This window comes from Columba livia, chromosome 1 (genome assembly GCF_036013475.1).
Source record: "Columba livia isolate bColLiv1 breed racing homer chromosome 1, bColLiv1.pat.W.v2, whole genome shotgun sequence".
NCBI classification, from domain to species: domain Eukaryota; kingdom Metazoa; phylum Chordata; class Aves; order Columbiformes; family Columbidae; genus Columba; species Columba livia.
Window position 1 is genome coordinate 173960713 of NC_088602.1, and position 14974 is coordinate 173975686.

The window sequence follows — 14974 nt, forward strand, 5'->3', positions numbered from 1 at the left end:
TGTCTGAAACAAAGTACAGATTTCCAAGCCAGCTATGTTTATAATTAATTAGCCTTTCAATTGAAGCCTTGAGTTCAGTTCAGGGATTTATGCATGTTAGTCTTTATTTGCACTTTATTAAGATGAAGGTGAGTCTTTTCTTTTGTATGGCTGGTAGCTTCTGCTCAATATAATTCATCTTGCTTCCTGTATAGAGCTCTGTCACCGTGCTTGACCAGCAGTTGTGATGTGGTAGTCTTGCTCAGTTGCCTATCCCACCCATGATTAGTGGCTTCTCTTTATTAGACAAAAATATCACCTCACACATCTGTCTGAGATCATTATACTGCAAGGGAACTTTCCTTAGGTATTTCTCCTGGCAACCAGAATGCTGGAAGAAGGTGATGGCTTCTTCTTGCATACCTGCTTCATGGTTTCATCACTCTAATTGAAATGAATGTCTTCTCTTTAAACTGCTGCTCTTATCCTTAAGTTTGCTTCAGTCCAGCTCCAGACCTTCACAGTATTCTTACTTGAAAAGCAACAGTTGTAATTTGTCAACAAACTTGGCCATAAAGTAATGGAAATACAGACAAGAAAACTTTACATTCCTTATGGAATATTACCACAGTATTTGCTACCACTTTTCTTTTGCTCTCACTTTTAATCCCCCAAAAGCAGTGAACAGGTATTTAGCTTTATTTACATCTTCAAAGGAGATGTAGGTTCAGTCTGTGGCCTGAGTTACAGTTTTGTTGCAGGGGGAAGCAGGAACTATATAGAGCATCTTCTTTTGGTTACTACATGCATGTTGCTGCTGCCCAGGGCTTTGCGGTAAGACAGTTGCTAATTCAGACAGCTGGAACAGGCAACCTAGAGGGTTTTTCATTACTTGTTTTCTAGAATTCTGATAAAATTACAGCTTTTCTTCTAACAGTTAAGTTGACTCCAATGTCAATTATTTCCATGCCAGTATAAGGAAAAGGTGCACATGCTACTCTTGATTATACTCCTTTCTACGTCTTGTTCCTACTCTGTCTTCCACTAGTGTAGTCAAAGGTCAGGAAAGCATGACCCAGTCTTTCAGCTGCTGTTCTGTGCTGTCTGATGCGATGGAGAACTAAATCTGAGGCAAAAGGAACTAGCATTACCAAGTTGGTTTCTGTAAACTCCTTAAACTGTTCCTTTCAAGCACTACCTCAAACCTCACCTGACTAGAATGTCTCACTGAAGCTTGGCTATCTGGAACTTTAGAAGTCCTACAGTAAAAGGTTTTTAGCCAACTTTCATAGTTGCCCACTTTGGAAAGAGACTCATTATTTTCTGTAAGGTATTTAAATAGTCCTCAAATATATTAAAAAAAAAAAATAGATCTGAAAACATTTACTGGTAGTTTATACAAGGGTATGGAAAAGGAACCTTAAATACCTATAAAAACTTTGCGTTCTGGGGAACATAGGGTGAAACCGTATCTGAATCTGTGGCATGTAAGAGTGGGTTAATTACTTAAGGTTAAGCCAGCATGTAGAAAATTTGGATATAAGACTGTAAACTGTGTAGTAGATACTATTTTCACCCTTCAGTCACTGTAGTCTAAACCTTACCTTTATCTAGCTAAAGAGGCTAAATCTGATTAAGTACTCTCTGCACTCATTGTGGAGAACTCTTTAGCACTCCAAAGTGCTCTTTGTGGAGCAAACAACAGAAGAGATGGTAGCAATAGAAATACAAAGTGCCAAATATACTCTCCTCTGGTAGCATGGCAAGTTGCTTTAGAAAGCTACTCCTGTCCAGGTGTTTGAAACAGCTACCTTTAAAATTGTCAGGGAACTTGGGTGGCTCTAAACCCCAAGAGCAAGGCTTGGAATTCTATTCTTAGTGTCTGGAAAATATCTGAGAAGCCTATGCAAGTAAAATATTTGTTAGGGGTTTTTTTTAAGGTACTCAGATCTCGAAGATTTTTTTTTTTTCTTCTTTTAAGAAGCTTTATATTTTCAGTAGACAAATTTAGGCAGTTGTCTTACATTGGAACTGTAGAATTTAAGCCAGTGGAAACCAATTGAGAAATTGAGGTTTGCTATCACAAATCAATGAATTAATGGTTTGAGATTAATTAGAACTAGATTTCTGGCAAATGTTGCAGTCATGAGCATGCAATACTTTAGAATTATTTTCTATATTCACTAGCTCAGAAGGGCACTACATTAGTGACTTTACAGTTTGGTATCTAGTTCTAGTTTTTCGTGTTACATTACAAATCGTGGAAGTGTTCAGTCTTTAGAAGGCCATCTAATCCAACTTCTTCTTCAGAGCAGGGTCAGGACTGAATTAGGCCTCATCCTCTAAGGAGAACACTGATCTCATTTGTCTGTTAACAACTACTTTGCCTTGAAGTTTGTTATGTTGTAGTTGATCAATTACTGGATAAATCCATAGCATACATGAAGCAGAACATAATGAAACACGTTTCTAGGAGCTGAGCACCTACCGTATATAATGAAATGAACACGACTTGAATACAGGAACTTTGAAAGGAAGAAAAGCCAGTCCTAGTGGACTGTTAACGAGCTAGGGAGTAGGCCAGTTTGATAGCAGCGTGACTAATTTGTGAGTTGATGCTCTGTGCATACTTGGAAAGGTTGAGTACTAGGCAAGTTGATATGACTTTAGCTGTTGCTCAGATTCTAATATTGCTTAGTGGGAAGCATCACACATGGCCTCGCTGGAAGAAGCACTTAAAAAAGGACTGGTTGGTTGGTTTGTTTTTCCGAGAAATATATTGTTGAAAGGTGGAAGTATACAAAATTTTTAATTCCTGTCTTAATTTACCGGGGTGTTTTCTTTCCAGACCTACTCAGGCCTGTTCTGCGTGGTAATCAATCCTTACAAGAACCTGCCCATATACTCAGAAGAAATAGTGGAGATGTACAAAGGCAAAAAGAGGCATGAGATGCCCCCTCATATCTATGCCATCACAGACACAGCCTACAGGAGTATGATGCAAGGTGAGTGCTGACTAAGATAACAACTCTTGGTGAAATCACAAATCAAGATTGCAGTCAAAACACTGTGGAAGAACAACTCACTGTGATCAAAAGGCATTGTTTCCCCCTCTGTCCTTGCTTACAGACACCTGACACCTGCTTGCTGCCACCTCTTGTGTGCAAGTGAATAGGTTTCTTCTGCTATAGTGGATTGAAAAACCTTACGAAAGGCCTGGCATAAAGAACAGAGTGATGTGAATACATGGGGTTCAGAGAAGCAGGCAAGGAGAACTGAGGTAGTAAACTTTCCCTCTCAGTGGTGAGCCTATGGAACGATAGCTGTAGAAGGGCAAGCATGTGTATTGGTTGATGGCAGCTTTTAACAGAAGTGTTTAAAATCCGGTCATACAGTTGGGTTAGGGGAAACAAGCTTAGTATAGCCTGCATTTTGAAGTGTTATGGTCAGTGGTAGATTTACTGGTCAAGAGTTGTTTGGTTACATTGTTGTTCTGTAAAGGATAAAATTTTGTATCAGGCAATATTAATTACATCTGTTTGCTATTCATAGAATAAAAGCAAGCAAGCAGATTGACCTCTTTTTTTCCCCGTGTGTATGCCAATACAAGTAAACAATTGTGTATATTACCTGCTGCTTGTTCATTACCTGAGGACTTTAAAATATGGATCACTGTCCTGTGCATATCTCCCCTGTTTTGAGAGGAGCTTTTTTACAGAGTCAGTGCTCGTGTCTGGCATGCTTGGAGAGTGTTCAGCTACTGGAGGCATTTTGTGCTTTTCTTCCTGTTTGTAGCTGTGTTATACGAAGAGGTACACTTTGTAACACTTAAAGGATATGAGGCAGAGTTTGATTTGGCATAGCTTGTATGGATTTGGCTACTCCTTTATTTTCTGTTGATTAGCAATGGTTAAGGTGTTTGTCTCTCCTAGGTCCTGTCATTAGCCTTACTGTTTAGAACAAAGGCCAGATATAATAAAATCATGCTTTAAAATTCTGATTAGACTCAGCTTAAGAGAGTTCTATTTTCTCCCTGCCCTTACTACTACTTGCACTTTTAAGCATAAGAAGCCTATAACAATATGCTTGCCCAAAGTGGAAAGGGAGCAAGAAAAACGTCCACTTGCCTGAGTTAGTGGCTTTACACAATTTTACATGTGGATAATGCTGAGGAAAGTTGCTGAAGTGTGGTGCCATGTAGAGCAGGGCACATGGGAGGGCTGGCACGATGGATCAATGAAGCTGTATTGGTTAAAGCCTTGGATGGGGAGGGGAGCGCCATACAGACACACTGCAGTGCACTTGTGGCGGGGTACTTACTGATAGCAATTTGCTTAAGATGTGGCAGCTCTTGAATACAGCTATACTAATGATGTGTTACTCTGAAAGGAATATGGTATCCAGAGGGAAAAAAAATGAACCTGGACCTACATAGGACCTCGCTTCCTTCTGACGAGGTCTGCCGTGAAGGACAAGTACAGATGCACTGCCTATACTATACGCGGCAACATAGTTGTCTATAAACCTCTTATCACTGTTTCACTTCCTTTATTACTTCCTTCTTTGCCTTGCCTGCTTCTTGTCAGCTAAAATACCAACATATATTTTCTTTAAACAAGCTATTGACTTAACCCTACAAGAGTTACTGTTCCCTAAAAAGGAATCTCTTATGTAGCATCAGGAACAGTTTCATTTGGTGGTGCTCTAAGGAGACTGAAGAAGTCCTTTTCCCTCTTTAGACAACAGTTAGACCATCTGGAACTGCATGTGCATGAATCTTGTCCTTAATCCCCACCAGATATACAGAATGTGGCAGTGGGTATCCAGACAGCTGCAGTTCTGCATTGGCAGGTGACCATTCCTGGTCTGGTAGTGGTTCAGAGCTAGTGACTAATCTACATGGCTATTTCGTTTTCAAAAGAGAAGGTGTCTCCATCAGAACCATGCTTAAGCAATGTCTAGAACTCAGAAATCCCAGGCTTGAATTGCTTCAGTGCACAAAGCTAAAAAATGGCAGCCCTGCTTCTGTTTTCCTAGCACAGGAAAGTTGCTATGAGCTCTGCTGGAGTATATACCTTTCCCAGAACAATTCTAGATATGCAATAATCTCAGCAGTATTGGCAATCTAGGGGTTTACCCCAGCTTTTCTTTCAAACCCCAGCCTGGTTTGAGATATCTTGTCACTGACTTTTTGGAACATGTGTTGGATGTGAATATCATTTCCAGTTAGCTTTTGAACTAGCCTGCTTTGGGCTGTTTAACTAGACGTGAAAAGATTTTTGTGTGCGTGTTGCTTCACATGGGCGTATGTATGCTAGCAAGAACCCTAGAGATCGTTTTCAGGTTGATTTGCTACCTTATTTCCTTATTGCAACAGGTAACGGTAGCATTTAGATGTTGGCTATTGGCAGTGAAGACCACTAGGTCATTGCAGTGTCTCTGGCCCTGGCTGACCTCTAGGTCAGTGGAAAGCAACATTCCTATTCCACTTCCTCAGTTTTGCTTAGCAGTGGGGGAGGCTTGGTGCAGCAGCCAGTGGTATGGCAGGAATCTGTACAAAGAATAGAAGATGAAAGGGTCCAGTGCTCCACGTGAGCCGGAGGCATTTAGGATTAGGCTGCCTTCCCTAGGTTACTTTCAGAGCCCTGAAGACTGGGAATCCTTCATGGCCTGGAGAAGGATTGCAAGTTGTTGACTCTGACTTCTGTCACTGTGGGGTATAGTTATCTCTTAAGTTGACAGAGCGGAAAAGCCTTGCATGTTAATTGATGTGGACTCTGAATTTTTTTGGTTTTCAGTCAATTTATGGTATTCTAAGGAGCAGGCCATTCAAAGGAATGTTTGTCAGGAAGGGAATTGGGGAGGGAGAGGATGATGAGAGTTTTATTTCAACCTCTGCTAATCCAGAAACTATTTAACCCTTTTCAGGCATCTGTGCTGATGCACTATGGATGAGTTTGGTTCTCCTTTTATGTCTACCTTGGTTACTCTGTTCACAAGTGTGTCATGTGACATTTATACATTCCAAGAGAGGAACTTCTTTTTGTTAATTTTCACTAGAAGTACTTCCTTGAAGAAATAATATGATGGAGAATATGTTAAAAGTGGTTTGGTTTTTTTGTTGTCCTCCTTTCTCTGACCCAAGAAACATTAAGACTCAGAAATGAGAACAAAAAAATTCTTTTGCTTCATGGTACTTGCAGCATGAGACTTACTGTGCTTCAAGAGCAGAACTCTGAAAAAAGTGCAACATTTATGTTTTCAGAGAAAACAACCATTTGTCTTAATGTTTCTGTTCCCTGGGTATCCTGGATGCCAGAAGCCTCAGGTCTGACTCCTTTGGGAAGATTTACTCTTCTGGTGCTAATGATTGAACCCTGCAAGTGGAGTACTGTCTTGAGCAAACAAATCATTATTCTGCTGCAGCAGATACACATTGAAGGGGTACATTCTTTACCACAGTTCATAGTGTCCAGCGGATCTATTTAGAAAAACATATTTTAAAGCTGTTAAACATTTGTCTATTTGGAACATATATGGGGAATCTTCTATGTCAGATACTGATAGAAGCTAGAAATTTCATTGGTGTCTGGAGCACAGTGGCAGTTTTAATGCCAGCATCTGAAACTTCTGTAATAGGTTAGATCAGGATGGTTATTCTGGTGTCCAAAGCTCAACCTGCTCAACAAAGATATGGGTAGTAGAGGGAATAGACAGCACATTGCTAATGAATGTGCTCCATCTACTTTCTCATCCAGTTTCTTCACATGTTAGTGCAGGGTTCCTAATGGGTCACTGAACTAAACTCTTAAAATCATTGTGCAGTGATTAAACCCTACTTGACATTGATGGATTAGTCTGCAAAGGAGCCTGTGCAGCCAGCACCTTGCTGATATTCACTTGGGAGTTAGGCAGTCTTTGGGTTTGGTGTTGAAAAGAAAAATATTTGAAGCGTAGTGACTTCATGATTTTTTTATTGGCCTTGTTACATTGAGGGAGGAAACGGTGTTAGCTGTTGTAAGACAAATCACTTACTGTTGTCCATCTTCACGTAGACTTCAGGCCCAGTTGTCATTTTCACAAGAAACAGTCCTCTAGACTTGCTTCTATAGTACATGAAGTATTGTATTTGTAATTGTCAGATGTTTACATATTTCTAAGTTTCCGAGCTAGTAGAACACTTCTGTTTTAACTTCCTTGATCTCAGGTCTTCTTTCTCAGCTTGGTTCTTGGCATTGGTCTGCTGTGCTGCACTGTATATTGCACTGTCCCAAAGTGCATCTTTATTTTCTGTACAATATTCTGGGTGTGCTTACCAATTTGGGGATACCTGATCATCAGAGCTGTTCAGATTATGTAGAGGCACAGATGTCTCTTTCAAGTTGCGTGTAAAGGTCAAGTTTTGTTTCCACTAAACCCAAAGGAATATAGCCTGTGGTTTCTCTAGTTTGTTTCCAAGATTTGTCCAAATTTCTAATGCAAAGGGCAATGTTAAATTTGGATACTAATTACAGAGGATGTTCATTTTGATGATGTTTTTGTACAAATGGCAAGAACAGTTGTACGTAATTTCTGATTTTCTTAATAAATGTTTTACGTGCTTTGAAATACTTGAGATTTCTAAATGTCGTTCTCAAAATCTCTGTCTTGAAATGTGGTTTTCAATAGAATAAGGAGCTAAAAAAGAGTCTGTTGCCCACATCTTTTTTTAGTAGTTACCACACCCTTTTTGCTTCATTCCTGTAAACCAGAGCAGGAGCTCTCTGGCAGTCACTTATGTAATGGCTCAGGCCTTGCTGTCAGTCTCCCTGCAGTTCACTGTTTCAGTATCATGAGTTGCCTGAGCTTTTGCAGGCTGTATACCAGTTTTTCTTTCCTGTCAGAACTTCATAAACATTTGTGTAACCTATAATTACAGCCTAACTTGTTTTCCTGTTTTGCTATCTCCAGATTCGGTTAAGGAATGCTAGAGAAAGCAGTATGGGCTCTAGTCCAAAAATGGCCTGGGGAAATAAATATTGGCATTTGACCCAGTAGGATGTATTTCATTTTTTTAAATGAAACTTACTTTTCTCCTTGTGTCTGTCCTCAAACTTGAGATAATGCAAAGCTGAATCTTGGCACTGCAGTGTTGCTGCCAACTCAAGTGATTTTTCTCTTTTTTTCGCATATTGAAGCTCTTTTGTTCAAGCTGTCTTGAATATGCTGTTTGTCTTTAATTTGGTTTATTTTTTTTTCTTTTGGTACTTGATGATAGGTTTTTAGCATTTTGAAACTTCTCTCAAATGCATTCCTTACATGATAATGCAAAAGCAGCTCTCAGGCTCTGTTCTGATGTTCCCCTGGAGTGTTTTTGATCCTACTCAAACCAGCATGTAGGTTAAAGCACCACAGTGAACACATTTGATTAGATGTTATGCCAGTGAGGTTGTTCTGGGTAGCAGAGTGTGTCAAGTGCCTGCAGCTCCTCCTGTGTTAGAGCCCTGAGGGAAGAACATCGGTTTGAATATTATGTTGAGGTCAGAAGAGAAGTTTGAGGAGGGACTGGGGAACCGAAACTACCGTATGGTTGAAGCACTTAGATGCATTTAAGATTAATTCTCGCTTGAGGTCAACTCTCTAACTCGGTCAGCCAGCCACTTGCCTAAATTGGGCTATAGGCATTCATGGTGACGCTGGGGGAGCAGCGCAGTAACGGAAACCTAGAGGGGCAGGCTGCTGGGTTCTGCCAGATGCTGGTGGTTGGGGGTGGGTGGTACTATCCAGCTACGGTGAAGCTTTTAGCCTTAATGAGTCAGCTATAGGCAGGGGACTGCAAGCCAAGGCTCTGCCTTTCAGCTCCACTTCCTCTTAGCTGGAGAGATGATGTCACCATGGAGTGAATGCTATATTACTTCTCCTTTTATGGAGATGAACAGGCTTGAAACTGGAGTCACTCATGCAGAGGAAGTGAGTGATAAAGGCCTGCTAGGATGTTCTGTAAATGAGATGTGGAGCTTAAATTGCACATTCTCTTCTAGATTCCCAACCTTTTTCTTCTCCCATCCTAAAACATCTGAAAACAAAAATCAAGAGTTTGGAACTCTTATTAGTTTATCAATTATGCCAATATATTCAACCACAGCAGTTCAGCATTCATTCAGATTCATTGTTTTGCAGTAGAATATTTGGCTGAGGGCTTCTTATGTGGAAGAGTTCTCTCTTGTGAAAACATAGTTTTGGTTTAATTAAATTTCTAATTTATGCTGAAGGTCCTGGAAGCAGTCTAAAATGCAGTCATTTATTTTTGAACTGAAGGAAGTAAAAAATTAGTTAGAAATTATGCTTTTTTTTATGTATATATAGTAAAATTAATCTACCGATCTTATTATACCAGACTGCTGCATAGCTTAAATTTGAAGGATGTTTTACTTCCTGAATTTCTGGATGCTTGAGGCTGCTGCTTCTTATAGTCACTTGAATACTATGGTGATGAGAGCTAAAGAAGAGCCTAGATAAAAAGCTTTCCTTGCCAGCTGCTCTGAAATACGGAACTGTTGCTATAATTAACTAATGAGTTGTTACTCTGGATTGTTTTTAATAAGTGACTCTGTTTAGGATTGAATAGCAGATGCAGATTTCTTTTAATCAGGCATTTCTTGATTGTGTTTTTATAAGCAACTGAGTTCATGGTATCTAGCACATTCTCTTTTGCTGAGTAGGTTGCTTGCACAACTGACAATGCAGTAAAGGCAAGTGCTGACTGAAGTTGTGCAGTACACCCATGCTGAATGATCCTTTAAAAAGGGGGGGGCGGGGAGGTGGCCTCTTGTCTGCACAACCAAATTCTGATTCGTGGTGGCACAAGTCAGTATTGTATGCAGACTGAACCCTGGCATTTAAAGCGATTCTTAATGGGAAGTGAATCTAAGCGTTATGCTTTTGTAGTTGTTAACTCTTTGGCCCTTTGGTGGGCTCCAGTTTCCTGTTGCTCAACACATTATTGGAGTTGTCTGTCTGTACACAATTAGAAGAATTCCAGCTATCCCAATGACTGCTGCTTTGCAGTCCTGGGAAAGAATTTCCCCCGGGTTGCAAACAGGAATGTTGCCTTTTATGGCAGTGTCTGCACGCTGCCGGTGACTTGCCCGCACTCGCAGGTACGTTCCTGCTGGCTTAAAGCAGAGGTGACTAACACAGCTGCAGCAGCCCGCCAGGAAAGTATGTTGGGGGAGGAAAATCTAGTGCAGAGAGTGTTTGGAACACTGTCTGTGACTTTTCCTGCCTGAGCACCTTTTAACACCTTGCTCTGTGTTAAGGCGTGGAAAAATCTTGTACTTGCCCCTTTGGGACTTCCTTAGGTGCCTCCAGGGTGCTGTTGCTAACTTGCCTCATTGCAATGAGGCTTGAAAAGAGCTGCTTTTCAACTAACTGCAACAAAACTTGTAATAATCAAAAAGTGTTCAGTGCCAAAGAGCTTCTGAGTATTATCTGATGTCGGTCATCTTTTTCTGTTGGGCAGTTGGTTACCTGCCTGCTTACCAATGTGTTGCAGGTTTTTTTTTGTGTGTGTGTATGTGTGTGTGGTGTTTTGTTTTTCTGGAATAAGGATCCTCTCCTGGAGGAGAGAGAAAGGGAGGGCATGCAATTTTTGAGTGCGTAGGGCTACAGTGCCTATATGAGGAGCCCCAGCTCATAATTCCAACACTAAAGTTGGCTACTGGGAATAAGCAGCACCTTCCTTAGGGTTATCTCTTTTTTTTTTTTTTTTTTTTTTTCACTTTGTCTCAGCTTGGCTCTGTAGTACCTGAAAGCAAGTATAACCTTTTCTAGGATAAGTGGGCTGCTTGTTTATAGTCAAACTGTCAGAACTCAGATGTTAGTTGGAGGAACAATCGAACAATCTTGTCCTTTCATATAGCTGCTTTGTGACAGAGAATTGCACCCAAGCATTGCACTGCCGAAGAATGCTTTTCCTTAGCAATGCATAAATGAGTCCTTAGTTATTCCCCTGACCCACCCTTGAAGGGCCCAGCCGTGCAGAGGTTTGACATGTGCCTGCTGAGCCCTCGACTCACTGGGAACCATGAACAAACAGGTGGGGCCTTTGGAGCTGGCTAACATCTGCTCTTTGCCTGTCCCTCAGCAAAAGGGGTGCATATCTTAAAGGCAATGAATAAAATTCAGCACTTGAAAAAATGAATATGCAATGATAGTAAAGGTGCAGTATCTACTTTTGAGTGCTGAAGAATTTCCTGGGCCGAAACCATTTGAGTGATGATTTTCTTCTGATTCCTTTCTTCCAGTCTTAGGGCTGATCAGCTCTTTCTGAGAACAGTATTAACAGGGATAAAACAGATTATTTTCCTCTCTTCTTTTGGAGTTCATCTGCATATGATCGGTTTCCCACAAATAAGCTTAAGAGCAAGAGTTGCCTATCTGTAGGGTGTGAACCTGATGTTTCTCACTATTGGTTTCAAACTAATTTAAGAAAAGATAGAATCTAAATTTGATAGGTTTACCTGCTTTTCTTATTCCATTACAGTGTGTCTGAAAGCTAGATATAATTCTTTCTTTATAAACCAAGTTTATAGAAGATTTTTCTTGGTGAAGATGGCATTTATGACATTAGGACTGAAATGTTAAATTGACTTGCAGCAGCAGTGTTTGAGGGTATAGAAGGTGGTTTCAGGTACTTGAACTTTATTTGACTATAAATTCTTCTCTAATTATAGCTCAGTCTCTTGATCTTGCCCGAATCAACTTGAATGGTGACTCAGTTATGTTGCCTAAATACTCTCTGGTGGGGAGAATACTGAGTGTACTTGGGTTCTGTAAGCTATTGGGGACTGGAATAGAAAGAACCAGTAGCTAAAATATGGAGATAGTTGCATCCATGAATGTATTGTTGAAGGTTACCAATTGCTGAAATATTTATTAGAGCAATCCAGTGACCTGTGTACTCTCAGAGGTGTCTGAAGCTTGCTTTTTCTCTGTTTAGAGATTAGACTTCAGTCCAGCACAAAATTGGGGCAGTGTGGAAAAAGGAAAGAATGACAATAACGGGATGAAATCTTAACTGCTGTGTTACTAAGGTTCTCAGGCTGGATCATCTAATCTAGTCTTGATCATAAGCAGGGCGGGGGGCAGAACCCTTAAAATCAAACAAACAAAAAAACCCACATCTGAATGGGTAACTTACAAACTAATGAGGATTTTTGGTGGCACAGTCTGTTCTGTGTGTGCCCCGAAAGCTCTTGTGAACTGTCGGTGAATGACTTGCTGTGCCAATTCTGTTCCATGTCTTGAAAGGTCTTGCTGCTTCTGTGATGGCTACAAGCTGCTAAGGCTGTGGTGGCACAGGCACTTTGCAGTCTGCCCAGTGCTCCCAGCTGGTTCCTGGTGACATGGGGGAGGATTGGGATGCAGACTGGAGGTGGATGAAAGGTGAAACTAAGGGAGTGTGTTTACACAGAAGTGAAGGAGCAGTGGGATGAAGGCATGATGGAAGGTCTAGTCAGTACTGTGTATGAGGACGTGGAATCATAGGTGAAAGCTGAAAGGAGGTTAAAGATGTGGCAGAAGACAGTGGTGGGCAGGCTGGGTGAAGTAGGTTCTGTAACTGGAAAGGTATTATCGTCCACAGCTGGGAATTGAACACTGGAGTTAGCTGTCTACCGGTATGTCAACTTGAGAAAGTAGGTTTCTACTGTTACCAGCTGCTGTGTTAAAACAAAACGGGATGGTGCCACAAACAAATCATCCATATAGGACTTAGGCTGCTGCTCAGTGTTATAGTTTTCAAGTCTATTCTGTACAAAATAAGTGACAAAACTTTCTCACTGGGCTTCCAGTGTTTGTTTTGGGGGCAAAAGCCTCTGAAGTGAATTTTTGGCACTTTAGAATTTGTAGCAGTTGCTCTCCCTCTTCCCACCTTCCCCTTCCGTCTCCACAACTCTGCTGATAACTTTTGTGAGTGAGCATGGGCCCAGTATAATGGAGGGGGAGTGGGCTGAAGAACAAGTAGAGGTACATCAAACTGTAGCTCTGTGGTAAAGAAACATTCAGTGGGAGACTTCTATATTGTTTGCAGAAAAATTATAATGCAAACAATATTCTTTCTGGGTGAAGAAAACTAAATTGCTGTGGTGCCATTTTACTTTGTCATATGGTAGGAGGTTGGGGTCTGTTGCCAGAAGAGGGGTAACCTGGCCATATTTCTGACAATACTTGTCAGAGTTTACTTGTTCCTGGTTTTGTCTTTGGTGTTGGTTTTAATTCTGTCACAGAAGTTTATTTTTAGTGTCTTAGTCTGACTACTTTTTAAAAATTTTTATTCTAGATCGAGAGGATCAGTCCATCCTTTGCACGTGAGTATAACAGTTGTCAGTGTGTCTTAATTGTGAGTGCTGGGGGTGGGCTCAGTAAATCAGGGAGTAGGGGAGAGTCAAGGAAAATCCCACTGCAGTTCATCCAATATGTACGTAATCTTTTCTGCAGAATAATTTTCATAAGAATTAAAGGAAGAAGTAACGTTTTGAAACAGCCTCTGTGTTCAAACTCCTAAAGAAATACAGCCTTGTCAATTGAATGGGCTTTGAGAAGTCCTTCAGATTTGATGCGGCTGTTGTGTTGAAGTACATTCATACTGTTGAGGCTGATATAGTAACAGATACTCTTGGTACAGCAGTTTCTTTTCAAGACACAGGAAAATTTGTTGGCCTTCAGTTCTGGTTAAGGAATTGGTGTGTTTCTTTTTGCAGTCAGGACGTCTCCTATTGAAAGATTCACTTCATTACCTTTCAACCCTAGCTCTGCAGCAGCCTGGGGATTGTTCCTCAGCCGCTTGGCAATTTTTGTATCCATGTGACTAGAAAGCATAGTTCCTTATTGCCTTCCCTCCTACCTGCACATGAACAGAACCCGCACCCAGCAGCAAACTGGCTGAGGGCTAGCCTGCAATCCAGCTGCATTGCCACCACTTGCCAGTACAACTTGTTTTTTCTTGGTTTTGAGGGAGGTGCCACAATGGCCAGAATGCAGTTAAGGAGCTCTGTAGCCCTTTTGGGGTTAGAAATACAAATATGTCCCCCTGTGTCTTGTTTGTGAATTAATTGCAGATTTTCTTTACAGAGGTGAATCAGGAGCTGGTAAGACAGAGAACACCAAGAAGGTCATTCAGTATCTGGCTCATGTTGCTTCTTCACACAAGTCTAAAAAAGACCAGGTAAGACCTGGGTTTAATGATGCTTTATTGCTGTACTGGTTTTGGACAATAAATATATATTGGCTGATGTTGGTAAAAAACATATCGCTTAATAAAACCCTAGATACTAACATCTGTCAGGGCACTGAGGAGGACAGTGAACTATGAAACAATACAAGTTTGTCAAAAATCGCAAGCCAGGGAACATTGTTCTAAGTAATTACTGCTTTGAATTCAGTGGAGCTACAGTGGGGATAAACTCATACAGAACCTCTTGGATTTGTGGGCAAATGCATGGGCAAGAAACGCTTTTACATGGATGTGTTGCTTGTAAACAGTCCAGGTAGTGTAAAACTTTATAGATTAGGTCTGGCTATTATATATGCTATCTCAAAACTGGAGGATACAGTAATAAGCTAGTTGACAGCAGCTGAAAACTTTAAAATTGTAGGAAAACATTAAAAGGGTGGAAACCAGCCAAGTGTTAGCAGCACATGAAAGGAGGGTGGTGATGATGGTGGGAGGACTTTAAAGATGTCTCACTTATATTTTTTTCCCCCTCCCTCTCCCCCGATGGACTATTGCCGAATTCGTCAGTTGTATCCTCGTAGGTGAGCTGCACGTTTACTGCACGTTCTGCACCAGGAATGCGTTTTCTGTCCCATTGTGTGATTTTTTTGAGCAGCTTTTCACTCCACACCAATATCACTTTCTGCAGCTAAAACAAATCCATAGACAATTCACAATTTTTTTTTTTTTTTTTTTTGTGTGGTGCACAGTAATATTTTTGTGAGGATGTTCAATTGGAGG

General features: G+C 40.8%; 1 protein-coding gene across 4 annotated transcripts in view; it reads left to right on the forward strand.

The window, feature by feature from the left end:
* Positions 1-14974, forward strand: part of MYH9 (myosin heavy chain 9) — a 71694-nt gene that overhangs the window by 19668 nt on the left and 37052 nt on the right. For all 4 annotated transcript variants that reach the window (XM_065047952.1, XM_065047943.1, XM_065047948.1 and 1 more), the window contains exons 3-5: positions 2828-2984; positions 13301-13328; positions 14092-14185. In XM_065047952.1, the coding sequence (XP_064904024.1) occupies positions 2828-2984; positions 13301-13328; positions 14092-14185 (279 nt within the window). The remainder of the gene's footprint in view (positions 1-2827; positions 2985-13300; positions 13329-14091; positions 14186-14974) is intronic.